The sequence below is a fragment of the Moschus berezovskii genome, chromosome 20 (assembly GCF_049115385.1).
Source record: "Moschus berezovskii isolate FMDL1 chromosome 20, NW_MosBer_1.0, whole genome shotgun sequence".
NCBI classification, from domain to species: Eukaryota; Metazoa; Chordata; class Mammalia; order Artiodactyla; family Moschidae; genus Moschus; species Moschus berezovskii.
Window position 1 is genome coordinate 23,544,923 of NC_142479.1, and position 26,749 is coordinate 23,571,671.

General features: G+C 50.0%; 1 protein-coding gene across 3 annotated transcripts in view; it reads right to left on the minus strand.

The window, feature by feature from the left end:
* Positions 1 to 15,312: 15,312 nt before the first annotated feature.
* The window catches only part of TBX4 (T-box transcription factor 4), a 32,910-nt gene continuing 21,473 nt past the window's right edge, over positions 15,313 to 26,749 (minus strand). For 2 of the 3 annotated variants that reach the window (XM_055400100.2, XM_055400092.2), the window contains exons 6-9: positions 20,963 to 21,115; positions 19,904 to 19,992; positions 19,560 to 19,795; positions 15,313 to 17,433 (exon numbers count right to left, since the gene is read on the minus strand). In XM_055400100.2, the coding sequence (XP_055256075.1) occupies positions 16,811 to 17,433; positions 19,560 to 19,795; positions 19,904 to 19,992; positions 20,963 to 21,115 (1,101 nt within the window). In that variant the 3' untranslated portion in view covers positions 15,313 to 16,810. The remainder of the gene's footprint in view (positions 17,434 to 19,559; positions 19,796 to 19,903; positions 19,993 to 20,962; positions 21,116 to 26,749) is intronic. The other variant, XM_088828640.1, reaches the window with a different exon arrangement.

Consider the following 26,749-nt stretch of genomic DNA (forward strand, 5'->3'; position numbering starts at 1 on the left):
TTCTGCTTCAGTGTAAGGGACTTGAGCTTTCAACTGACATATAAGGACAGGAAAGTAGAGAAGCTGATATTGAAACTTAGGAATAGATAAAACCCTAAAAACTTTCATCCAGAACAAGACAAATTTTTCCCTCCTTTCAATTTCAGGGTCTGAATTTATTCTTCCTGCATAGTTTAAGAACCCAAGATGAAAAATCAACATAAAAGGTAATCTTTCAAAGCAAAACCCAAAATGTTCTGAAGGGATCTGACAGGAGATAAAGACTGGCTTAGGATGAGTTCTTAAAAAATTATAAAACAACAGAAGAAAAAAAAAACTTGTGAAACATCAGTGGCCCAATAAATAGCAGAATTAGCTCTTCCTCCCCAAGAACCTCAGATAACAAAATTATCATCTAGAGATTATTTTAAAGCATGTTTAAGATAATTAAATACATAGAAAGAAGAGAACAGAAAACAGAAAAAGCAATATTTTTTCAAAAGACTAAACTGACTTGAAAAAGAATCACATAGAATTTCAAAGAATGAAATATATATTCCTTAAAATCAACCATATTCACTGATTCCATGAAGGTAGAAAGTCTTAGTTAAATAAATGATGGGTTTTAATCACAGAAGCATAAACATGACCCCGATTATTGTCCTTTCCAACTGCAGGCATCAAGCAACCTTTCGTCTTTGGTTGTGACATGATTAATGCCAGAAGACACGGAATAAGCAGGAAATGATCAGAATGTACTGGGCATCCCTACTAATTCATCTTCACGGTATTTGTCTTAAATGTCAAAAGTGGCATTTGTAGTGATACCCCAGGAAGAGGGTAATGCTCAGAAATAACCCAGCAAAATAGAAACTCAGAGGACGCTTTCCTGGTGACCAAGTAGTTAGTGTTGAAAGAGGGGTTTTAATGTCACATGAGCAAAATAAGTGCCATCTGGCTGATTCAGGCTTGGGTTGTGTTGCAGGCAGCTGGCATAATTCTCCATATTTAATTTCCCAAGCTGGATAGTGAAACGAGGCTTTGGAGTCAAATCTGGATTTAAATTGTGCGTTTTTGTCACAGAATTGGGTGTCTAATCCCTATATTTGGCCCAGAGTTAGGCATCCAATCCCTGAGGTCTCTCATCCCCTCCCACTTTCAGGACCCTTAACAAAGCCTGAGTACTGTTCACATAATAATGATAGTGCTCTGCCTACCTGAGGCCCCTCACAAGAGAGCAGTGATGGCTGTATACAAACACTCAAGTCAGCCACAGCACTCAACGTTTTATATATTGGGTTGGCCAGAAAGTTCTTTAGGGTACTTGAATGAACTTTTTGGCCAACCCAATACATCCCTTTTGGGTTACCTGATAGATCAGCAGTGAAGAATCCCCCTGCCAATAAAAATGTAGGTTCGATCCCTGGGTCGGGAAGACCCCCTGGAAGAGAAAATGGCAACCCACTCCAGTATTCTTGCCTGGGAAACCCCATGGGCAGAGGAACCCGGTGGGCTACAGTCCATGGGGTCGCAAAGAGTCAGAGGCAACTGAGCATGCAGATGTGCATGCATCCCTTCTTTTCGGTCCTCACAATAACCCTGGGATAGAAATAGAGAGACAAATAGAGATATAGCTATACTTGCTACATCTAACTTCCTTCTGAACAACAAAAACAACAGCAAGCCCTGGCAAAGAAACAAAAGGCTGGGCTGATTCACTCCTGGGCAGCTCTGTGGTCTTCACGGCAGCCATGTTTCTGCTGCACGGCTGGCCACTCCCCCTCAGCTGTGCGTAAACCCCTTCTGGTGTAAACCCCGAGTCCAGGGCAGGCTTTGTTGAGGCCGCCTTCAAAGGCAAGGCGGCCATCTGAGAGGATGGAAGAAACCAGTAAAAGATGGGATTCTGGGGAGCCATCCCAGGTAGAGTTGTGTTTTTATGCACCAGCACATTGGTGGAGCAAATTTGGTGTACTCATAACGGCAGTTAATGAGTACAAGTGAAGTTCAGTTCTTTGTGTAAACAAGGGAGAGAGCATGTGTCTGAATGTAATTCCGACTGCATCAAGGTCATTTTAGAGCTGGTGGAGCTCTATTTGTCTTAGGAAATCTCGAAAACTTTTATAGGGAATTCGGAAAATATTTTCTGCCAGCAGGAAAGATAAAATCCGTGCACACAAAGTACAGGCATGGGCCCAGAGACTGAACAGACAGACTGCTGTAAAACCCCCGTTTAATAAGGCATTAAAATGCCATCGACCTGGACACATTTAAAAAAAGAGAGAGAGCTATGAAAACAAATACCATTCAAATAATTAGGATCTTATGCCTGAGGCCAGCCTTGATGCCAAGCAGGGACTTCCCTGCAGGAATCGGAGCTGAGCCTGACCCCCGAAAGGAGGAATTGGCGAAGACAAAGGCCAGTTCTGCGCTGGGGGGTCTTTCCCAGTCCCTCTCTCACCGCCTGGCCCTCGATGCTGAAGGCAGAGCATTTCAAACAAGTTTCCCTCGCCGACATCTTGGGGGACTTTGCAGTCCAGTAACTCACTGGGGACTCTGGGCCCCGGAGGACTGCGGACGAGTCTTCTGGAAGGGGGTGCTCCCGAAGGTGGCCACTAAGCTGCCTCCGGCTCCATAGAGGACAAGGAGGCACTTGAAGGCCCACTCTTTTGGGTAAATATGCTCCCCTTGGGGTGGGGGTTGGTGAGAGCACATTTGTTTGTGAACGTAGCAGTGAGGGGAAAAAAGATGTCTTTTCAGCGGCTCCTGCACATACGGAAGCTGCTGCAGAGCTATTTCCTGCCGCCCAAGCTTCTGAATAGTCCAAGGCCAGGTGCACAGCCCTGCGCTTCATTACCCGCGTCCCCCAAGGTAGTTCCCAAGGGCTCAGCCTCAGAAAATTTGAAAAATAAAGGACTTGTCTTCTTATTTCTGGAGTGATTGTTTGTTGGGAGGGAGAGGGGGCAGGGCACCAGTATTGTGTGCAGAACGGCCTGTTATGAAATGATGCTTAGCAGGTCTGATGGAAGGAGCTTTCCTAAAATGGAATTTTAAATCAGATATGTCTCTGATACAGTCGAGGGGACCTTGTATTTTTCCCCTTTTCGTTCTCTTTTTTAAAAGCTTCTCATATGAGTTTGTGTCACTCATCAGGAACTTTCCTTAAAGAAGCCTGTAGAGAAATTTGTGACTTATCCGCATGTTTCCCGTATGTTATTTCTTATTCCTCTTGTACATTCCGTTTCTTCCAGTAGATTGTAATCACCAGCAACATTTGAAAATGAAAGAGTGACGAAAGGGAGAGAAAAAGAAAGAAAAGGAAAAGAATGAAAGAAACCTAATTAAAGTCTATGTATTTGCCGGAGTTCATTTGAATGGACCAGTTGGTTTCATTTTGCAATACAAAAGAAAAATTCAGGCCTAAGGGCCTAAGACTTTCATTAAATTCAGCTTTGGTGAGTTCTAATAATACAGCGGTTTATTAAAAGTGTGAAAAATGTCATTGCAGAGGCCTTCCCTGAGCTGCAGCCTCACCTCCTGGGTATGAGTCATGCTTCCTCCATGGCCGCCTAAGCTGTAAAGTTGTGGGCAGGATATTTAAGGTCCAGGGAACAGACTTCTTGAATCTCTCTTGCCATTTGGCTGGGATCACACCCCAATTAGCAATCTTGCCATCCAGAGCAGTAGCTGGACAGCAAAAGTGAGAGAGGGGCAGGGTGCTTGAGGCTGTTGTAAACGATTAGTCCAAAAAGAGTAAAGTAAAGCTTAGAACTCAGTCCCCGGCAGGAGTCGGCTGGAGGAAATGAAAGGATCAACAAGGAGAGAGGAGCACTGTGGCCGATTGTTCGTGACCACAGCCGCAGGCTTTTCTGCCTGTGCCGGAAATTGATCTCGTCAAAAGCTGAGGATGCAGGCAAGGCAAGGATAACGATAAGGCAGGTGATGATGCTAAATCATCCACCCTGCAGAGCTGATGAGATTGCTCAATGCCTTGCCAGCCTTTCCCCTTCCTTAACCTATTTAAAAAAAAAAGCAGTGGTGGATTTTTTTTGTTGTTGTATGAAAATGCAAAAATAGCATGGATTGGTACTCACTGGACCAACAGGAAGCTTCATAATTGCAATCCCTTTCATTTGTTACAAAGTATTTTTACACAGAACATCTCATTTGGCCCATGAACTGAAACTAGGAGGTTGGCAGCACAGATATGACCCATCTCTCTTCGTAAATGAGGACCTTGAAGCCAAGAGAGGGTGAGGGATTTTTCCAAGGTCTCCAACAAGATAGTGGCAGAGCCGGGCCTTTCTTTCAGGAATAGATTAATTCCTAGTGTCACTGAGTTTAGCGATGGGTTCTGAAGGAAGGGGCAGAAACCCCAGCCCATCCCTTCCTGGAGGCACTGGTAAAGATAATCATCTTTCCCTTTGCAGGGCCGCCCTTTCCTAACTGTCCTGGAGTGTTGTCCTGAATCCTGGATGAGCCCCAAACCCCTGAGAGTGTGAGGTGCTCTGAGGGCTGGGGAGACAGCAGGGTTCTTCCCAGCATCACTTTCCCACTCCCCTGGCACTATGTACCTATCTGCACCTAGATCTCGGCTTTGGCATCTGTTCGAGGAGGCTTAACTGTGAGACAGGAGAAGCAATAAAGCCCTGAAAGGCAATAAAAGGAATTTCCTAGGGAAAAAAAAAACCCAACAACTCACATCTTTTAAGCATCAAAAATGAAATCTGTGTAGACTGGCATTCCATGTCGGGGAAGGGGAGCACACTTGTTCTAAAAAAGTTTTATTGGAGTATAGTTGTGCTGTGCTACTAACGTTGTGCTAATCTCTACTGTACAACAAAGTGAACCAGCTGTATGTACACCTATGTGCCCTCTCTTTTGGATCTGCATCCCACTTAGGTCACCCAGAGCGGTGAGCAGTGTTCCCTGTGCTATACAGTAGGTTCTCGTTCATTATCTATTTTCTACACAGTATCGATAGTTTATAATATGATATTGGAATACATCCTTAAATAAAGGTGGTTATGTTATGTTTTAAAAGTGAAAACAAAATGTGTATGTATCTCAGTCCCAATCTCCCCATTCATCCCACTCTCCCTTTCCCCCTTGGTTTGTTCTTTATGTCTGTGTCTCTATTTTTGCTTTGTAAATAAGATCATCTAAACCAATTTTTTTCGGATGCCACATGTATGTGTTGATATGCACACTTTTATCTTTATTATCTTATTTAATCTTTTCTACAACCTTGGAAATTAGGTAGCACTTCACTGGTCCTAATCAACAGGTGGGGAGATGAGGCAAACATCTAACAAGTGGTGGTTATCCAGGCTCATTCTCTCCACTACCTCCCTGTACCTCTCATTCCAAAGCTCTGATGAACTATTCCTGGAAGATCACACAAACCAGAGCTTCATGGCGACTCCTCTATCACCCTATGGTCACCATAATTTTTTATCTTACCTCTCTTAAGCAAACAGCCTTAAAGCACATGCTCCCAATATATTCTTTATTATTTAAAAGCATATATGTGTGTGTGTGTGTGTGTGTACAACTTAATAACGTAGACATTACATATTTGAAAAAGAATGAGATTAAAATAAAAAGAAAAGGGAGTTCAGCTGATTCACACTGCTGTACAACAGAAACCAATACAACATTGCAAAGTAATTATCCTCCAATTAAAAATAAATTTAGGGACCTTTCTAGTGGTCCAGTGTTTAAGCCTTCACCTTCCAATGCAGAGGGTGCAGGTTCAATCCCTGGTTGAGGAACTAAGATCCCACATGACTCACGGCCAAAAAATCCAAACAGACAACAGAAGCAATATCAAAATAAATTCAATAGAGACTTTAAAAAATGATCCTAATCAAAAAAATCTTTAAAATATATTTTAAGAAGACTTTAAACAGAAGCACTTTATTTTAAAAAAATACAATAGTCGCATGATTGTTTTAAAATATTTGAGCCTGCCCTAAAATAAACCCTACCCACCATAAAAAAAAAAAAAAGAAAAAAGTTGTAGTATTTCCTCCTGTTACCCTGCTTTGGAGAGTCCTACTATAGTTGCAGACAGAGTGCTAAGTATAACTAGGAAATTCATGACTGCAGACATTATTGAAGGAATCACAGACTTCCAGTGCGGCAAAGGATATGAGGAGCTGTGTGGAAAAAGGAAAAGGAGGCTCAGAAAGAGAGCAAGTCAGACAGCCAGCATGTGACTAAACTGGCACCGGGACCAACATCTCCTCACGCTAGGCCCCTAGCCCTCTTCACAGATCTACACTGATGTAGGAAGAAGCCAGAAGCTCCTTTTCTTGGGCTAGAAAATTACATTAGGGTCTTTGGTGTGACAGCCTGCAGCTTAATGCCTGAACCTTCCTTCAGTGCTGTGTTTGCAGTAAATTCAGTCCATCAACTGCCCAGAAGAGTCAGCCCCTGACTTTTTAGTTGGGTTACAGAGCACATGCCCCAGACCTTCTGCACATGGGGTCTAAGGAGAAGGAAGACTGCTGTGCTGTATTTGATGCTATTAAAAGCAGCTCACATAGTTTCCATCATTCTTAATGGAGCCACGTCATTTGACACCCAGCCCTCGCTTGAGGCACCCTAAGCAAGGAATTCTTGGTGTGAAGGAAAATGACTCCAAAACAAAAAGTGACTCTCTTCTAGGTCATCCCAAGACAGCATGTTGTGACCAGGAGTTGGAAAGCAAGGAAATCACCCTGACTTTGCCACCCACACCGTGTAGGGCTTGGGGCCATCGCCCAAAACACTTTAAACAGTTGTTTTAAAGGTATCTGGATTATTTACTGACTGTTCATTTGGACCAACCTGACTCAGCCTCATGGAGAAGATGAAGCCTAATGCAATGACAGCCCCTTCCTTTATCAGCTGGGAGGCATCCAAGTTCATGGCCCGGTGTGGATAGGTGGTTGTGGTTGGTAGAAACAGTTGTAAATTTCAGTGCCACAAATTATTCAGTAAATCATATTTAGAAAAGTCTCCCAATTCCTTAGACCCAAGCCTGGAGAAGTTTCAAATTAGGCAGGAATAGAGACGCAGACAGAGAGAACAAATATATTGATACCACGGGGAAAGTGAAGGGGGTTGGGAAGAATTAAGAGACTGGGATCGACACGTATACACTATTGATGTTGTGTATAAAATAGATAAGGGCTTCCCAGGAAGCTCAATGGTAAAGAATCTGCCTGCCAATGCAGGAGATGTGGGTTTGATTCCTGCGTCGGGGAGATCCCCTGGAGAAGGAAATGACACCCCACTCCAGTATTCCTGCCTGGGAAATCCCATGGACAGAGGAGCCTGGTAGGCTGTAGTCCATGGGGTTGCAAAGAGCTGGACATGACTAAACAACAGAAACAACAAATGAAATAGATAACTAATGAGAACATACTGTATAGCACAGGGAACTCTACTTAATGCACTGTGGTAGGTGACCTGAATGGGAAGGAAGTACATGTACATGTATGCTGATTAGAGACTAGCACAACATTGTAAAGCAACTATAAAAAAAAGAAGTTTCCGATTAGAAGACAGTGAGGAGCCAAGCTAGCTCCATAGTTGATTGTGCAGGCAGGATGGTGAGTAAAACTCCCCAGCTCATGCCAGCACCTGCATGGGACAGGGGTCGAGGTGTGAGGGCACGGAGGACTAAGGAGCACCATCACTGCCCAGGCACGTGCCTTCTCCCAGAGGCTTATGTAGGAGGCCATGTCTGGGGGTTTCTCGCCTTGGTTTGGTTTTTCTCTTCTTTAGCGAGAAACAAGGCCAGTCCCTTCTTGGCAGAGGCGGAGTGGTCTCACAGAAGAGTTTGAGGGAGGGGATAGTTTGGAATTCCCCAAAGGAGAAAGAAATGTAAAGACAACAGAGAGTGGATGCTGACATCTAGCTAAGTGAAGTAGCTCAGTCGTGTCCGACTCTTTGCAACCCCGTGGACTGTAGCCTACCAGGCTCCTCCCTCCATGGGATTCTCCAGGCAGGAATACTGGAGTGGGTTGCCATTTCCTTCTCCAGGGGATCTTCCTGACCCAGGGATCAAACCCGGGTCTTCCGCATTGCAGGCAGATGCTTTAACCTCTGAGCCACCAGGCAGGGTGGGATCTAGTGCTTATTTGCCCCGAGGAAGTAACTGGATAAGACAGAGAGCTGCCAGCCAGAGCAGTGCACTGTGGGTGTGGGCCTGTCAAGGCAGGAGGTCCTCAGATAACTTGTGACCCTGGGGCCGGGCTGTGACCCTGAACCTGAGCTGCAGGAGTGCCCCGCTTTCTCATTTCACCCATGACAGTGGCCAGGAGCAGAGGACTCAAGCCACTCCAAGTTGCAAGCGGAGTCCCCAGTGAAGGCAACATTGCTATCCTTGAGCAGCCTCCTGTCTCCTCTTCCCTGACTCCATGTGTCTGAACAGCCTTCACCCCGAGGTGGACACTTTACAACAGCCCGAAGCTCTGCAGCCTCACACAGCTGGCAGCTCAGACCTAAGGCTTTGCTGCTGGGCAGACAAGCCAGCACTAATGGAAGAGAGAAAAATTGCATGGATGGAGGCACTCTTTCACAGAAGGCAATGGCAAACCACTCCAGTACTCTTGCCTGGAGAATCCCATGGACGGAGGAGCCTGGTGGGCTGCTGTCTATGGGGTTGCACAGAGTCGGACACGACTGAAGCAACTGAGCAGCAGCAGCAGCAGGCACTCTTTACAAAGTAGAATCTACATAATTCCACAAGTGTTTGGGGTGGGCAGGTGGTAAGTCAGCTGAGGGGGTGCCATTTACCCAAAAGTAGAAGGGGAGGGGAGGCCTGGAGGGTGGGATGGGTTCAAGAGTGAACTGGGGGAGTCGGAGATCCTGACATTTCTTAAGTAGAACCATCCAGGAGACAGACTCAAGAGAGGGAAGTGAGGTTAGACTTGAGATGCATTGGTGTTTGTTGATGAAGGAAGCCATGGAAATAGTCAGTATCACTGAGGGAGAGCAGTTAGTGAGAAGAGTGAAAAGTGAGAGTGAAAGCTGCACAGTCCTGTCTGACTCTTTGCGGCCCCTATAGCTCGCCAGACTCCTCTGTCCTTGGAATTCTCAGGCCAGAATACTGGAGTGGGTAGCTATTCCCTTTTCCAGGGAATCTTCCCAACCCAGAGATTGAACCCAGGTCTCCCACGTGGCAGACACATTCTTTACCATCTGAGCCACAAGGGAAGCCCAAGAATACTGGAAGTGGGTAGCCTATCCCTTCTCCAGCAGATCTTGCTGACCCAGGAATCAACCCGGGGTCTCCTGCATTGCAGGCAGATTCTTTACCACTTACCAGCCGGTATATAAACCTGATAAACAATGAGGACCTACTGTGTAGCACAGGTTACTATATTCAATATCTTGTGATAATCTATAATGGAAAAGAATCTGAAAATTATATACATATATGAAAGTGAAAGTCACTCAGTCGTGTCCAACTCTTTGTGACTCCGTGAACTATACAGTCCATGGAATTCTCCAGGCCAGAATACTGAAGTGGGTAGCCGTTGCCTTCTCCAGGAGATCTTCCCAACCCTGGGAATGAACCCAGGTCTCCCGCACTGCGGGCGGATTCTTTACCAGCTGAGTCACAACTGAAGTGACTGCGCATGCACACACACACGCGCGTGCGCACACACACGCACACGCACACACACACGCACGCACACACATGCGCACATGCACACACGTGCGCACACACGTGCGCACACACGCACACGCACACACGCGCGCGTGCACACATGCACACACAGGCGTGCACACACATGCACGCACACAGGCGTGCACACACACGCACACACACACATATGGGGTTCCCTGTGGCTCAGTGGTAACGAACCCACCTACCCATGCAGGAGACCTGGGTTTGATTCCTGTGTTGGAACATCCCCTGGAGAAAGGAATGGCAACCTACTCTAGTACTCTTGCCTGGGAAATCCCGTGGACAGAGGAGCCTGGCGGGCTACAGTCCACGGGGTCACAAGAGTCAGACAAGACTTAGCGACTGAGCACCTGAGTGTATGTATATGTGTGTGTGTGTGTGTATACACACACATGTAGATATAACTGCATCACTTTGTTGTATACCTGAAGTGGACACGTCGTAAATTAACTGTACTTCAATTAAAAAATGAATGTATGAATGAATAAATGGGAAGCCTGATGCCCCAGACCTTGCACACGAGCAGCGTTAAAGGCCTGGACGGAGGAAGCGGTGTCCAGGAGGGAGACCCCAGGGTCGGGGGGTAAAGAGTGAGGGGGTGCCTGGAAGTTGGTCTCAGTCCCCTTGACTTGCGTCCATAGCACTGGGGCAGTTTCTTTCACTCTCCCCTCTTCTATTTCAGGCACTTCGATAACCCTAACATTTTTCTTTTTTCTCTAAGTCTTTTCATTTTGAAAGTAGTACATGCACATTGTAACAAGTCAAACAAAACCGAGATGTACAAAGAAACCATCAGAAAACAGTCCTTCCTAAACTGTTCCTGTGCTCCATCAAACACACGCACATATACACACAAATACATATCACAGGCTCACACGTCGCTCACAAGCATATAGACTCACATACCACACACACAAGTTGCACACACATATGAGCACACATACGCAGAGGTTTTGTTTTATATTTCACACAAATGGGAAGCCATACATATTACTCAGAAATTTTTTCATATATCATGGAGGTATATATTTATATATTCCTTGATCTTGTTGATTGCTATTTAATCATCTATAGTTTGACTATGCCAATATTTTTTTCATTTCTAGTATTATTGAGATCATATTCTACATTCTGTTCTATGGTGTTCAATCATGTCTCTCTGTGACCCCATGGACTGTAGCCCACCAGGCTCCTCTGTCCATGGGATTATCCCAGCAAGAATCCTGGAGTGGGCGGCCATTTCCTCCTCCAGGGAATCTTCTCAACCCGGGGATTGATCCGGCATCTCTTGCGTCTCCTGCATTGGCAGGCAGAGTCTTTACCACTGCACCACCTGGGAAGCCCGTTTACTATATTACAATCCTCTTTTTTCACTTAGTTTTTAAATCATTTTCCCATGTCACTAAACACACTTTGTAAACACAGGGTCAATGACTACATCGTATTCCAGAATCTGAGTATATCATAATTTACTTAACCATAATTTACTCTCTGCCAATTTGGAGCTATTAAAAATAATAACCACAATGAACATTATAGAACATTAAGCTATGTACACATTTCTGGTTATTTTCTTTAGGATGTGAACACTTTTAGAGTCTTTGTCCACACTACCAAATTGCTTTTTCCAGAAAGACCAGCAATCTGTTCTCCTGCCAGCAAGGGCTAAAATAGGCGACCCAAATCTTTTCTTAAATGTTGATCTACTTGCTAGACAAAAGCAGTATATTATCATTTAAAATTACATTTTCGATTCTTAGGGAGGTTCTTCTTGTTCAAGTTCATTAATCATCTCCTTCACTTAACAGCTATCTGATGGGTGGAGATGGTAAGAGGGAGATTCAAGAGGGAGTGGCTATATATGCGTACGTGGCTGATTCACTTTGTTGTACAGCAGAAACGAACACAACTAACATTATAAAGCAATTATACACCAATAAAATTATTTTTCAATTAAAAAAAAGAATGATCTGAACATGGGCACCCACAGCCCTCATCTTCCAAGCCAGCCCTTTCTTCCTCCTCTCCAGCCCTGCCCCAGCCCTGAGCCCTCCTGGCCCAGCCATTCACTCCTCTCCCTGGGCCCTGAGGTCGGCATCCCCATCCAGCTTCTGCATCCCATCTGCTGACCAGCCTCTCCTGTCCCCTCCATGGTCCTCTGGCCTGTCTGTCTCATAGCCTCTGTGCCAAAGAGTGCCCTTGCTCTGAGTCCCCTAAACCCCTTGCACCAGAGAACCAAGCACAAGCCTAAAATTCTCCAGCAGGCTGCCAGGGTTCACCATCAGCCTGGGGTCAGTGGTGACGGTAGGCAAGCCCAGCAAGGCCCTTCTTGCCCTGCACGGGACCCAGGTACCTGGGGAGGGGCGCCCAGCAGGGGCCTAACCTGCCGGCACTTTGCACAACCTTGTCTCATCTTTCCCATTTTTCTGCCCTCTGCATGATTCCAACTCAGGCTTTAATTTTCTCAAATGATACAATTTGGTGGTTTGGGGTTTCTGCAGGAGAATTTCTGTGATCCTCAGAGCACCGGGGCCTGTTTGCTCTTGTTAGAGAAGAGGGACTGTGGACGCTCTGCAGACCCCGTCAGGCTGTGGTAATAACCAGGGGCTGCTGGAGCGGCAAAGCATAAACCTGGTCCTTCTTAGTGAGACTTCGCAGAAATCCCACTGGAGATTTTTTGGCCCCTGCCCTGTCTACTTTCCTTCATCATGATAAATGACTGAAAAGAAAACTATCTAATCTCCAAACTGCTCGCATTTTTTTTTTTACCCCCGAACTCTTTCTTCGAGGAGAGATGGAAGCACACAGTCACATAAAACAGAGTCCTTCGTCGCCTGCTTCTCAGGAGACGGTTCTTTCCCTTTTCATCCGGGCCTGTTTCTGATCTCTGATGGGCTCGCCCTGAAAGCTCCAGTGGGGCCCTCTCTAATCAGCTGCGACAGACGCGGCTGTGGCTCGGGTTGCCCATCGAAATTGAATTGATTACCCGGCCCCTTTGCCATTTTGTTCTGCACACAATTGCTTAATAGCTGTCACCTTGGCTTTCAGTCGCAGCCGGCTTTGGGGCTGACTGGTTCCCATTACTCAGGATGGCCAGTGCAAGTTCATCACCTTTACAGGATGTCCGTGATTGATTCCGTATGCCTTGGAGACCTGTAATGTATTTGCATAGGAGGGCGGAGGGCGGACCCAATAGAGATCTCTGGGCCTCTGGAACTGCCAGGTTTTGCTGGGGGCCGTATTTGAATCATTACCAGGGCTTCTTGTCACGGGTCTGGCCTCTGCTGACATAGCTGCTAATGAATTTGTAAATTTAAAAAAAAGACAACAAAACACCCAGCCCGTTCTAACCTTTGCTGTTGCCACCTGCTGCCTGTAAGGCGAGCAGGGTGCGGGGGGGTGGGGGTTTCGGCCCGCGGGACCCCAGATTTTCCCGCCTAAGCTCCTGCTAGTCTTTGAAATGAAGCTCTCTCTTTCCCCATTCCCTCCCCCTGGTCGCCAAGCAGGAGAAACCTGGCTTGGAGGCAGACATCTTTCAAGTGAAATCCTTTGCGCAGGGAACTACTTCAATTAGACAGCAGGGGGAATGTTAACATGCCCTCCGGCCTTTTAAGTGGGTTTTAATTTTATGTTGTAAGATAAGACACTGCATGGCTGGGGCTGCTACTCCTTCAGGAGGCTCCATTAGTGGGAAGAGGCGAGGCCTCTTGACCCCCTGAGGCCCAGCGGAGGCTGCAAGTTGGGTTGGTTTTTTAACAATTTGTCAGCCTGACCCAGCTTCATCTTTGTGTTCTTCCTTCAGTGATCCCAGGCTCTTTTGCTGTTGGCGGGGAGCTGGGTGGCTGAGTTGAGGCTTGGAGTCTGGTCCAGTTTCTTCCAGGGGCCTGGCCCTGGGCTGAGAGCAGGGCCCTGTTGGGGGTGGGGGGCGGAGTTTGACGGGGGCAGGGGCGGTGTTGAGGGGGCAGCCTGCCTGTCTATGGCTCACAGTTGAACGTTCATCGTTTTTTTTTTTTTATTTCCCTTCCCAGGCAGGGCACCGCCGCAGCAGCCACTTTTCATGTGGCAGATTTCTGGCTTGATGATGTATGACCTGTTGGCGCTACTGAATGGTGCCCTTTGTTCCAGGGGATCCCATGTGCCCCCTTTTTATTGACTTGTTGATTCAAAGGGGCAGGAAAGTTCCACAAATCCCACTGCAGGCCCTGTTCTAGCCCTGCCCAGGTGGGGAAGTCCATGGACCTCATGCTTCCCAGAAAACCTGGTAGGAAACTGCGGGCTGCCTGAAGACAAAATCTCTCTTAAGAAGCGGCTTTCTTTACCTCGAACTCGGGCAACTGTGTCTGGAGAGAGCCTGGGAGCACACATCGAGCTCCCAGCCCTCTACCTGTGGTTCTAGAAAGTGTGGAGTATTCCAGAATGCCATCTGCACCCAGAAAGAAAAGAGCAGAGTTAGGAAGAGCCCCCACTTCCCTGTCCCCTGGGCCAAGTTCAGTGAAGTTTTTCTCTGTGACCAACAAGGTGAGTGTGTATGTGTGTGCTCAGTCGTGTCCAACTCTTTGCGACCCCATGGACTGTAGCCTGCCAGGCTCCCCTGTCCATGGGATTCTGTAGGCAAGAACACTGGAGTGGGTTGCCATTTCCTCCTCCAGGGAACCTTCCCAATCCAGGGAATGAACCTGTATCTCCTGCATTAACCAGTGGATTCTTTACCACTGAGCGACCTGGGAAGATAGCAGCAAAGTGAAGAAGGAGCTTGGCATCCTTCTTCAGGGAGAAGTCCTGCCAGAGAGCAATCCCAGGGCCACGGGGGAAGACGCTGGAGAAATAAGAGACAAGGTTGATGTCTACCCAGCAGGAAATTTCATCTTAATCCTGATGAGGACAAGGATTTACAGGGTACGCCTTACACTTGTCTTCTCTTCCCTGGCTCCCTCCTGGAGATGGTGGGTGACAGTGAGCAGTTTTGGTAAAGGAGCCAGGAAGGGCAGGGAGCCAAAGAGGTGAGGAGTTTCTAGGAGAGAGACCCAACATACCTTCGGACATCAGTTTCTCTTCTCATTTAGGGCTGTGAACCTGGACTGGATTTTGTCTCCATTTTTTTACCCCATCTTAAGACCAAACTTCAAGGATTTGGCAGAGGACTGGACAAACGGCGGTCTCTGCCAAGCCTCGATTCTTCCTCTAGGGGGTGGGATGCAGGGGGCTGATGGGCGCACACATCTGACTGTTGTTCCAGGAAGCTGCAAGCTCTGACTCCAACCAGCTCTTCAGTTCCTTGTCTGAAGCAGCCATACAGATCCCATCAAGAACTCCCCACCTGTGAGCATACCTCCCCCACATTGCAACGTTGTGTGTCCACTACTCAAAGGTGACAGATTCTTGTATACTGTCTCCCTGCCCTTCTGGGGTTTTTGTGGGTCCTGGAATCCAGACCCATCATCTGGGGAGTAGCATGAAATCAAAAGTATGATTGCTCCCTTGGTCCTAAATTACTTCCCTCTAAGCTCAGAGGCTCCAGGGTACAAATGCACAGAAGCACTAAGGGCTCCACCTGGCCCTTGAGAAACTCAACGAGGAAGAGGGAAGCAGAGACTGTGGCGGAGCCAAGAAATGACAAGTCAGGAGTAAAGAGCATCCACACATTTCACAGTTGTAAAATGGCTTTATGTTCCGATATGTAAAATAAAATGTCCATGCTATATAACAAAACACTTGACGTTTCATATCCCATTCACTAATGTGTCTTCTAATAAAGTGTAGTCTGTATTGTGTGTGTGTTTATATATATTTATTTATGTTTTATCTAAGTCATTCTTTTTAACATCAAATGTGTAATAAAAATTTAAATAGCTGTCTTTCCAAATACCCTCTCCAACATTCATTTTATTAAGTTTATTCGTTTGTTAAAAAAAAAAAGCAAAGCTGAATTTGACATGTGGCCTGCATTTGTGAGATATATATATTTATATATTTTATTTATTTATTTATTTTATTTATATAATATATAAATAGCTATTCGGCATGCAAAGAGTTTAGTGATTTCCCAAATTTTGATTACAGAGTTCCCACTAGCCCCACGGATGGGCTGGTGACATTCAATGCTGAAGAGCTGGGCTCGGGACCACGGGATCCACCTTTCTGGAAAAGCGTTATCCTTGCTCTGAGCTCACTGGCTGAATTTACTGGAAGAAAGGAATGGTTTCTCAATTCTTGTTTTTATTTCTGTTGGGCTCTCAGGCGCCAGAGGCGAGGGTTTTCTGGGAGCAGAACAGGCTCTGGAGGTGCTGAGCAGCGCGGTTTCCTGGGGACACCGCCAGGTCAACTGCGCTTCCTAATGGCCAATTGTAGGATGCAGACGGCGCCTGAGAAGAGAGTCTGGTGCATCAGAGTGAGGGCTGTATGCTGGGGACCAAGGCAGAAGGGCTCTGTCCTTTATAAGAAAACCTGAATGATGCCAGAGATGTTATTGGTTGCGTTTTCACACTTCTCGGAAAAAAAACAAACCAGGGTTTTAATACCTGTCAACTGGTGCTTAGCCCATGATTCTCTCTCTAAAAGTAGTCCCTCAGACCTCAGAGCTCCATGGATCAATTTCCGGGCCACTAACCGAGCAGTCAGCCCTCCTCTCCGAGCGGGCTTGGAGGCTTAGCTGAGCCCACCTCTCAGGTAGCCTCACAGACTTCGGAAGCGGAAGGAGTGGGCCTCCTCCTCCCTGAACAAGATGCTCAGCGCCAGGAGACTCCTCCTCCACCCAACCCCCCACTTCCGACTTGCCCTGCCAGAGAGACTTCACCACCTGGCCCCTGAGTTAATCGAATATTATAAAAATCTCTAAGTGACTCACATGAAGGCTCCACTCCCATCCCACCCAAGGGCATGTCAAGAGATGTCAGAAAACACTGGATCCAAATCCTGCAGCCAAAAATCTCTTCTTCGATAAGTGTGTATTTTTTCTTTCTGCTTTGTCTGGGCCTCAGTTGTATGTCAGAAGATAGGTGCTCTCCAAATACAGGCGCGCACGCGGGTCGCACACTGCACCCCACCCCTTGAAATACCTTGCTAGGTTTCTTGGTGGGGAGGCAGGCCAGCCCTCAGAGGTTAAGACTGGGTTAACACGGTCCAGGGGCTGCGGAGGGGACCTGGGAGTCATCCGTCAGTCCAGTTCTCCACCGTCCCCATGCCTGAATGGTACTGTAAAGAGGCTTCCCGGGACAAGGAGAAGCTCTGCGAGTAGAGGAACTCGTTGGCCGCGTTCAGGTGCGGCGAGGGCGGCTTCCGCTCGCACACGGCGCCCGGGAGGCCGCGATCTCTGGGGAAGGAGGCGCTGGGGCCCCGCTCTCGGACCTGAGACTGGGAGAGTTGATTGTAGACGCTGAAGTGGGCGTTGCCCGGCGGCTGGGAGCCCTGGGCGGAGACGGTGGGCAGCCGGGGCATCATCGTGGTGGCTGTGAAGTGCGTGGGGAAGGGCTGATAAGGCACAGTCTCCATGGTCTGAACGCTGTAGCTCGTGTAGGGGGACACGGACGTCCACATGTTACAGCTCAGCGGGGGCGGGGGCAAGTCGTCCACCCCGGACACCCCCGCGATTTCGGGCCCCGACCCTGAGTACATGCAGGCCTCTCGTGGGGTCACCTCGCTGCAGTAGGAGGGGCTCAGCATCTGCTGGTCGTAGGGCGGGGGAGAACGGAAATAATGGTCCTCCCCCACCGCCGAGGGTGCTTCCAGATAAGATCGCTTGCAGGGTAAGTCCAGGTGGCGGGCACTGTCTGCTGGAAGACAAAGAAACCTCAGGAAGAGCCAGCTCCGCTAGCCCAGGGCCCAGGACAACCCCCACTGGATGCCAGGACAGCCTATCCTTGTCATTGGTGGGAGGGGGGTGCCCCACACTGGGATGGCACTCCCAGACCATTTTAATCAGCGACAGCTTTTATAAGGTGGCAGCAGCCCAGAAGTGGTCAGATCATGGACTGCACTCAAAGGCCACCGGGGGACACCGCATCACTGGACACTGAGTGATGTGTTTAGCCAGGCGGCGTGTGCCTTTGATCCCTTGCCGCTCTGACTCTTGGGGACAGTAAGAGGCCTTAATGTGCACTGGCATTCTTAGGCCAGGCCCACCCTGGCCAAGGAAAGTGCAAGCGACTGCCAGGCCACACCAGGCCCAGAGGCCACAATCTGTCTGAATTAGCCAGAAAATTAAAGTCACAATGCTTCTGCCGCCATCCTCCGCTCCCAGGAAGGCCTCAGCAAGCCAGAGCTACTCATTGGCACGTTCCTGTTGCTTTCAGAAGAGGAAGTAAACCCTACGTTTGTTCAAAGACGTCCCATCAGATTGTCATTATGCAGATTCCAACATAACAGGGTTTACACAATTAAGAAATGGAGCTGTTAATAAGTAAAAGGTGACTTGCACTTCTAAGGTGAAGCTAATATACTCTTGGGGGGAGAGATGACATTAAGTGCCCCAGACCATGGATGTGTATCTTTCAACATCCTCAAGCACGAAGGCTTGATTCTGGACAAGCTCATCCACCCCTGGGACCCAGGGATAACCCAGGCCTGAGGACTTGGGCAGCAGCCCACTCCACAAATTTAAGAACACTTGTCCAGTTACTTGTCTTGGCCTCCGTCCTTCTATCTTCCCTAGGAATTCTCAACAGGAAATTGGCCATAGACAATAGGTAAATAAATGTGTGTGACTGTGTTCCAACAAGACTTTATTTATAGATACCAAAATTTGAATTTCATAGAATGTTCATTTATCACGAAAGAGTCTTCTTTTTTTTTCAACTATTTAGAAATATAAAAACCATTTCGTATGACTCACAGATGGAACAAAAATGGACTGCAGGCCAGATCTGGTCCAAAGGACACAGTTTGCCAGTCCTTGTTTTAGGTCACTAGTTCTAATAGGACTGGTGCAGTGGCTACTCAGGGGTCTTCCAGGGGGTCCCTAGGAGCTGGGCTGAGAGACATTCTGTGCGGCAAGCAAAGTCCCCAAACCCATTCCCAAGAGAATTTCAGTGGCCCTGTGAGGACTTCTGACATGGTAATACTAATCATTTGTATTTTATAGAGGACAAACTTGAATCCTTGTACCAGGGCACAGATGTTCTGGTTCTTGGCTCGAACTCCTCTTCCTCACAAAGAAGCCAGCATGGACAGATCTGTGGCCTGTCTTCCTGGCCCCAAGTCTACATCCCCCAACAGCCCCCATCCACTCTCAAGAAGGCTCTGCAGATCTGACGGGATGGGGTGGGGAATCTGTGCTCGGCCAGGACTCCTAGGGTCCTCGCTTCTACAAATGACAAACTCTGGACTGGGATGTTCCCGCCTCCCCCATGCCCAGAGGCAGCGCCTGGCTCACTCTGTGTCCTCTGCCCTCCCCGAGGAGGTGCTCAAAGCAGCGGATGCCAAGTGACACCTGGGACTGGGGACTGCTTGTGGCAGATCCTCCGACCCTGTCTTCTGTTCCCCGCCTGCTGTGCTACCTCAGTTCCGCCCCCATCACTCTTTCCCGATGCCTGTAACAGCCTCTGTCCACATCACCCCATCCTCGTCACCCTGTCCCACACAACTGTCGCGTCAGGTTCCACATGCCTGTCCTCAATGCCAATCTGACTCTGTCCCTCTCCTGCCTAAAATCCTTGTCTAGGGGACACCACGGCCACAAGCTGTCTGCATGCAAAGCAAGAAGCTCTGAGCCTGACCATGGTCCCCAATGCTTTAGGCTCGCTTTCCCAGGCCACAGCAACCAGTGTGTGTGTGTGTGCGTGTGTACATGCACACACACCCATGCATGCCCGCATGCTCACGTGTGCAGTGGGGAGTGTTTGTGGGGAGGGTGTCAGCCCCATCATGACCCTCCAGGGCATCCAGACCAGGAGTGAGCTACCTCGTCTTTTCAGGCAGTGGTAGAAGAGGCTGGAGTCCCTCTGGGCTGGGAAGGTGTTGAGGGGAAGGTCCTGGGGCTCGGCTGCGGCAAACTGCATGTGAGCCCCGTTCTCATACTGGTAGTGCTGGAGCGCCTGGTGAGCCCCGTGCAGGGGGCTGACGTCAGGCTTGGACGACAGCTGGGTGGAGACGAGCCTCTGTCTCACAATGCTTTTGGAGATCACGGGGTATTCTTTGCTGGAGGCGAGGGAAAGACAGTCAGCTGGAGACGGGAAGGGAGGGGAGATACTCTGAGGGTGCCCTCATTCTCGTGCCTGAACCCCGTCCACCCGGGGCGACCCCCACCTCTGCAGCCGGGCCACACGCAGGTCACTGTCGTCACTGCCCCGGAACCCCTTGGCGAAAGGGTTGTTCTCAATCTTCAGCTGTGTAATCTGTCCGGAGAGGAGGCACAGAGGAGTCATGTGGGGAGAGGCTGGCCCTGCCCCCCCTCACCCCCCTCCCCCCCGCCACAGGCACATTCAGAACCCCCGGCAGCATCTGGGGAAGTGGCATCTTGCAGGAGCCTCCCTGGCCTTGAAGTTCTAGCCGGCTCTTACCCGTTCTCCTAGCGGCAGACCCCCATTCTGTGTCCTGCGCTCCTGAATTCAGCCCCTCGTCACTCTCTCTTGGGCCTGTAACAGCTTCCCACCCACATCACCCCGTCCCATATAACTGCCACATGAAGTTCCGCCTGCCTGTCCTAAACACCAATCTGACTCAATCTGACACAAGAGGGATAATCTTGTCCCTCTTCTGCCTAAAATCTTTCCCCCACACCCAATCAGTCCCAACACAGGTGTAAAAGCCTTCAGGGAATGGCAGCTTGGGCACACGCAGGGAGGCAATGGGATAGCCCATTCGGGGACCAGAAGCCAGTCTGGAGTGGTCAGGCCGGGGCGGGAGGTGGGCCAGGATGTGCCAGGCGCCTTCTGCGTGCCAGGAAAGGGCTTCTGAATGGCTCAATCACCTGCTCCCCCGCCGCTGGCAGTGCCCAAGGGCTCCCCTCCCACCCTCCTCCCCTCCCACCCTCCTCCCCTTCTCTCTGCAGGCCTGGAATCCCATTAGGAAGAAGACTGCAGAACAAAAGGGCCCCACAGTGAAGCCACAAGGCAAGCTCCACACTCCTGGTGTTTCCAGTTGCCACCTCTGTCGACGTCCCGGCATGGACCACAGACAGCTACCCTGTGCTGGGGATCAGGAGCCTCGTCTCCTTCCCCTGCACGTCTTTCCATTTCTCATGGCTCTGCAGGACTGAGCGGGTTCCTGAAGCGACTGCTCTGCTTGTCTTGCACTGGAGCTTCACTGCCTGCCTCCCTGGTGACCCAGAAATGTGTCCGCGCTGGGGGCAGTGGAGGGCTGTACCTTGTGATTCTGGTAGGAGGTCACAGAGATGAAGGAAGTCTCTGGGAACACGTGGGTGCAGAAGGCCGTGTTTTTGGAGCCAAAAGCGTTGTTCTCATCGGCCTTCACGATGTGCAGCCGCGGCTGGTACTTGTGCATGGAGTTGAGGATGATCTGGAAGAGAAGGGTCTTTTGTCAGCCCCAGGTCCCCACCCTCTTGTCTTCAGCCTTGTCCAGCCGGCCCGGGGCTGGCTTTCCTTCTCCTGAATGCCCAAGGCTCCAGGGTTTGACCACAGGGGGCTGAGCCTGGAAGGGTCCAGAAACCTCCCTTGCAGGGTGAAGAAGCAGGCCCCTGGGGCCCAAACTCAACCTCAGGGGCACCTGTTGGCCTGTCTGCTTCAGCACCAATGCCTGGTCCCAGGGCCCCCCAGATGACAGCCACCTTCGCTGTAGTAATGGGGAACGGAACCGTTTAAAGGGCTCCCGTGAACTCGGCACAGTGTTAATAGGCTGAACTGAGTTGCAGGCAAAAGTCCAGGTGCCACTGACTGACTGTGTGACCTCAGGCAAGGCCCTGGGCTTCTCTGAGCCCCAGCCTTCAGCCCTGCGGGCTGCCTCTTCCCCTGCCCTCGCCTCCACTCCTCTGCTTCTTCCCTGGCTCACCCCTCCCCACAAATGTGGTGGCCCAGCCCCTCCTCTCACGACTGTCAGCAGCGAAAGCCTGCTTCTCAGCCCAGGGTCTGCAGGACGGGGGAGGGGGCTGCCGAGGAAGATGAACTCTGATCTGTCCGGTCAGGGCGGGCGCCCATCCCTTCATCTGCAGAGGGCTTGCAGAGGGGAGGCTGCGAACACTGATGCACCCGGCCTTCAGACCCGCCCCAGGCAGCCCACAGCCTGGGCGGGGTGGGGGGGGGAGCGCCATCGTGGGCTGAAGTTCACAGGACCAAGGCCTGAGGAAGACTGGAGGCCCCGGCACCCCCCAGCCCTTGAGGGTGCCTGGGGAGAGAGGCCAAGCGCCCCGGACACTCAGCCTGGAGGGAGCCCTGGGACCAGCACACGGTAGTTGCGGCCCCAAAGCCTCTTCCTTCAGCCGTGCCCCACGGTAGCGGCAGCATCATGTGCCATTAAAATGTATTTTTTATCGTTGACATTTGCCAGACACCCTCCCCACTGGAGGTAGGACAGGCATTTGGGGCATTTTATCAGCACCGCGCGGGTTTTTGTTAACCCTTCAGCTCCCGTCCTGGCTGGACGAGGCTGGTCCCTGGAGGAGCTCCTTTCTCTCCATCGGTAAGTGCCGCTCTCTTGGGCTGGCTTCCCCCGCGATCCCCCTCCCAGGGACCCAGCCTGGGGCTGAAGCTTAGTGGGAGATTTAACCCCTGAGTGACACAGTGCCAAGCGAGGGTTCAGAGCCAGGTTTCCTCTGGCGGGGCTCAGCCTCCTCACCCCCTGGGAAGAAAGGCAACCCAGGAAGATGCTCAGCTGAGGGAGTGGGTGGTCTGGCACCCAGGCTGCGGGCTCTGCCCTGCCCTGGCCTCTGGGTTTGGCTGGGTAGCTCCAGCAGGAAATCTATAGTCTTTTGCACTGGCCCCTCCCAGAGCCTCCTGGGGCAAACCTCCAGAGCCTCCTGGGGCAAACACAGAGGCCCCCAAGCCCCAGATCCCATCTGCAGCTGGGGAACCCACTGCCCAATGTGGGGCCTGCCAGGTGAAACACTCAGAATGAGGCTGTCCATTCCAGGAGCCCAGAGAGGGGCACTGGGGAGAGCAGCTGGGGCTGGGGACACACTGCCCAGTCCCCAGAGGTTACTCTGTCACCCCGCGTGGTGCCAAGGTCTCAGAAGACCCAGCAGCTGAGTGCCTGGGAGGTGACCTAGGGGCCGGATTCCTGCCTCTGCACCTCTGCACCTGTAGTTCTCTCTGCTGTCTTGATCTTTTTGCCCCCATTCTCCTTCACCTTCTAGGCCCAACTCTTCCAGAAAGTCATCCCAGATTACCTGAGGCCTGCTCTAAACTCCCAATTCTGAAACTTCCTTTCCACAGTACTGTCTACTGAGCTATGGTGCTGCTTCCAGCGGCTTCCCGTTCCTTCTTGTCCCTTCAGTTAAATTATAACTTCTCAAGAGAAAGGGCCGTATCTTTTATTCCTTTTGTACCTCCAGGCTCCTCTTTTACTCCAAAGCAGGAACAAGTGAGTGCAAGACCAGGTTATGGGAAGGGGAAGACCTGGGTCAAAACCACAAATCCTTTGTCCCCTCCTCCCTCATCTTTCTTTGCCCACAGGATAAACTCTAAGGCATGTTTCAGGCAAAAGTAGTGATTGAACATGTGCACAGACAGTCCTTCTGTGATCACTTACACGCTCCAGCCCCTGGCATGCAGAGCTAGCCTCAGTCACTCCAGCACCCCTGGGTGGGGGGCCCAAGGGGAGAACACAGAAAGGAGGCAGACAGAACCCAGAGCAGGCGCTGCAGTCACCAAGCAGTGAGGCTGTGCCATCCCTAAGGACCGCTTGGGACAGACCACAGCCACCCTGCGCCTCTGCCACCTAAGCAGTCAGAACCCTGGGCATCGTCAGTCCCTCTGGCCCCTCACTGTCCCCCACCTCCGGGTCTGGTCAGTGACCAAGCCCTGTGACTCCACCTGTAAAACAAAGATCAGGTCATTCCCTTGCTTAGAACCTTCTGGTTCATCCAGGAAGACTGCACCTTGCTTGAAGGCAAAGCCCTTTGTATTTCTCCATCTTCCTCCCATTTTCCCACCACCACCACCAACCACCACTCCTGCCATATTTAAGGCTCAATACATGGCTTCTGGGCTTCCTGATGGTTCAGACAGTAAAGAATCTGCCGGCAATGCAGGAGACCTGGGTTCAATCCCTGGGTTGGAAAAACCCCCTGGAGAAGGGAATGGCCACCCACTCCAGTATTCTTGCCTGGAGAATCCCATGGCAGAGGAGCCTGTGGTTGCAAAGAGTTGGACACGACTGAGAGACTAACACTTCACTTCTTTTCACATGCCACTTCACTTCTATTCCTAATGCCACATTTGATGGTTCCCTCTTGCCCTTGGGATAAAGGTCAAACTCCTTAGTCCATCCATCAGACATGGTCCTTAATGACAAGGGTGGAGAGACTGCCAAACACACCTTCTAGGAGAGTGAACCAGACAGGCGGGCAGAGAAATCTGGGGGATAGAGACACTACCAGACTTGCAAAGGAAGATGGGGGCCCCTAGGGGAGTCCAACCCCAGCCACAGGGAAGCCAAGACAGGCCCAGAAGTGTCTGTGGATCTCTGCCCATCAGCTGCCAGTCCTGAGCAAGCTCTCGCCCTCCAGTCATCACGGTCCCCATCTGTACAGTGAGGCCTTCGGCTGCTACTGCTAAGTTGCTTCAGTCATGTCCAACTCTGTGTGACCCCACAGACAGCAGCCCATCAGGCTCCCCCGTCCCTGGGATTCTCCAGGCAAGAACACTGGAGTGGGTTGCCATTTCCTTCTCCAATGCATGAAAGTGAAAAGTGAAAATGAAGTCGCTCAGTCATGACCAACTCTTGGTGACTCCATGGACTGCAGCCTACCAGGCTCCTCCGTCCATGGGATTTTCCAGGCGAGAGTACTGGAGTGGGGTGCCACTGCCTTCTCCGGAGGCCTTCGACTATGTGGTCCCAAACACCCTTCCTGATTCTGCCAGTCTGGAACCTGGGCAGATGTGTGGAAGAAAGTTCCATCCACCGAACTAATGCAGACTCAAGCTGGAGCATCGGCCCTGACCGCCTGGGAGAACGGGAAACCAGCTCGGTGACTCACACCTGGCTTTCCTCGGAAGTTCCTCAGGTGCCACACTAAACTATTTTGCCAGAGTCTCACATTTGTATTTCTTGCAGAGGACATGGGGCCAAATGGGCGAGCCACGTCAACAACCCCACTACACGGCTGGTCCCGTCATCATCACTGTTCTACAGAAATGGGATTCATTATGTTCTGGCTACAATTCAGAAGCCTGTTCTATTTTAACAATTGTGATAGCGCCAAACAGCCATCTCCTCGAGAAATCACCATGGCATGCTTGGCTTAACGAGGTCCAGATTCATCTGTGCTGGAATCACAGAACATTAGGGCATGGAGGGGCAGGCCATAGCGATCATTCTAGTGCCACCTCCTCATCGTACAGATGAGGAACAGGAGGTGAGTAGTGGGAACGTGCCGTGCCCAAGGACACACAGCTGGTGGGAGACTGGATCCTGAGAAGACTCCAGATGGCCCTGGAGAGAGCACGAACTGCTCTCGACCACAAGCTCAGTCATTAATGATAAGGTTTCAACTAAATACGGCGGGAGACGAGGATCCACCAGGCCCCGTCGCCCCTTGCAAGTGCAGCGTATCTGGATGCTAGCCACACAACAAGTGGGACTAACATCTGCCTGTCAAATATTAAAACCAGATTGTTTCCTGCCTCACATTTGTATTCTCTGAGATGACCTTCTCCATCATCCTTCTTACCCTCTCTGGCCCCAAAGAGATTTGGGACACAGACAGGGTCTTCAGCTCAGAAAAATTTTAAAAAGAAGAAGAAAACCAAAACTGAGACCAGAGAGGCCCAAAGATTGGCTCAAAGGAGATCCAAACTAGGACTAAGTTGGACGGCCCGTCAGCTGACTCAAGAGGCCTGGACCGGGCAGGCCTGAGTCCTCACGCCCAGGACAACAGGCTTGGCGCCTTCTCTGCCAGCCAGTGTGGACAGAGCACAGCCTCTGTGCCAGGCCCTGTGCTGAGGGCTATCCACACAGAACACAATTAAGCTTTTACAACATCCCTGTAAAGTATTAATTGTTGTTGTTGTTGTTTATTTGTTAAGTCATGTCCAACTCTTTGCAACCCCCTGGACTGTGGCCTGCCAACTGGAATGGGTTGCCATTTCCTTCTCCAGGGGATCTTCCCGACACAGGAATCGAACTTGCATCTCCCAAATTAACAGGCGGACTCTTTGCCACTGAGCCACCAGGGAAGCCGCAAAGTATTAACAGGTGTTAGTATTAGCCCCATTGTAACAGTCAAGGAGCTAAGGCTCAAGAGAGTGAAGGTGTCTGCCCAGCCTCAGACAGTGATGGGGGCAGAGCCAGCATCAGCACTGATCTCTGAGCCTCAGAGCATACCTGCACCTGTACCTGGCCTGGGAGGGTGGGCCAGTCTAGAGCTGGGTGGGGAGTCTGTGTCCCAAAGCACCCAGCAAGGCTTGGCACATCGTCAGGGCTCAGCAAATGTGGGAGGAAAAGAAAGATATCAGTAGTTCTGGGTCCCTCCCTGGCATATGCTTTGCGGCGACATCAGCTCCCAGCAGAGGAAGTGCCTTCTCTAAGTAAACTCCCCTTCGGCAGGTTACTGAGAGCAGTAACACTCACTCCTGCTCACTGCCACTCACATTGCCAGGCAGCAGGATGCGATGGTGATTAAAAAAAAAAAACAAAACCTCCTGGTTTACCATCTAGTGGGCAACTCACACGGTAATTCAAAATCAAGCAAAAATCAGTGCTGAGAAAAAGTGGGAGACGAACGACTGAACTGATGATAGCAACAAACAAGATGACAGGAGATGTGCAGGGCCTCACGAAGAGAAAACCTGAATACACCTCTGAAAGACAAAAGGCTGACGCCAATGAAGAGAAAGGCATCATGATCAATGCCACCCCCCAGTGATTTTATAACTTAAAGTGATTCTAACAAAAATACAATTAAGTTTTTTCCTCAACACTACAAGCTTATTCTAAAGCTCATAAAAAAAAAAAAAGACAAGACCAGCCAAGAAACCT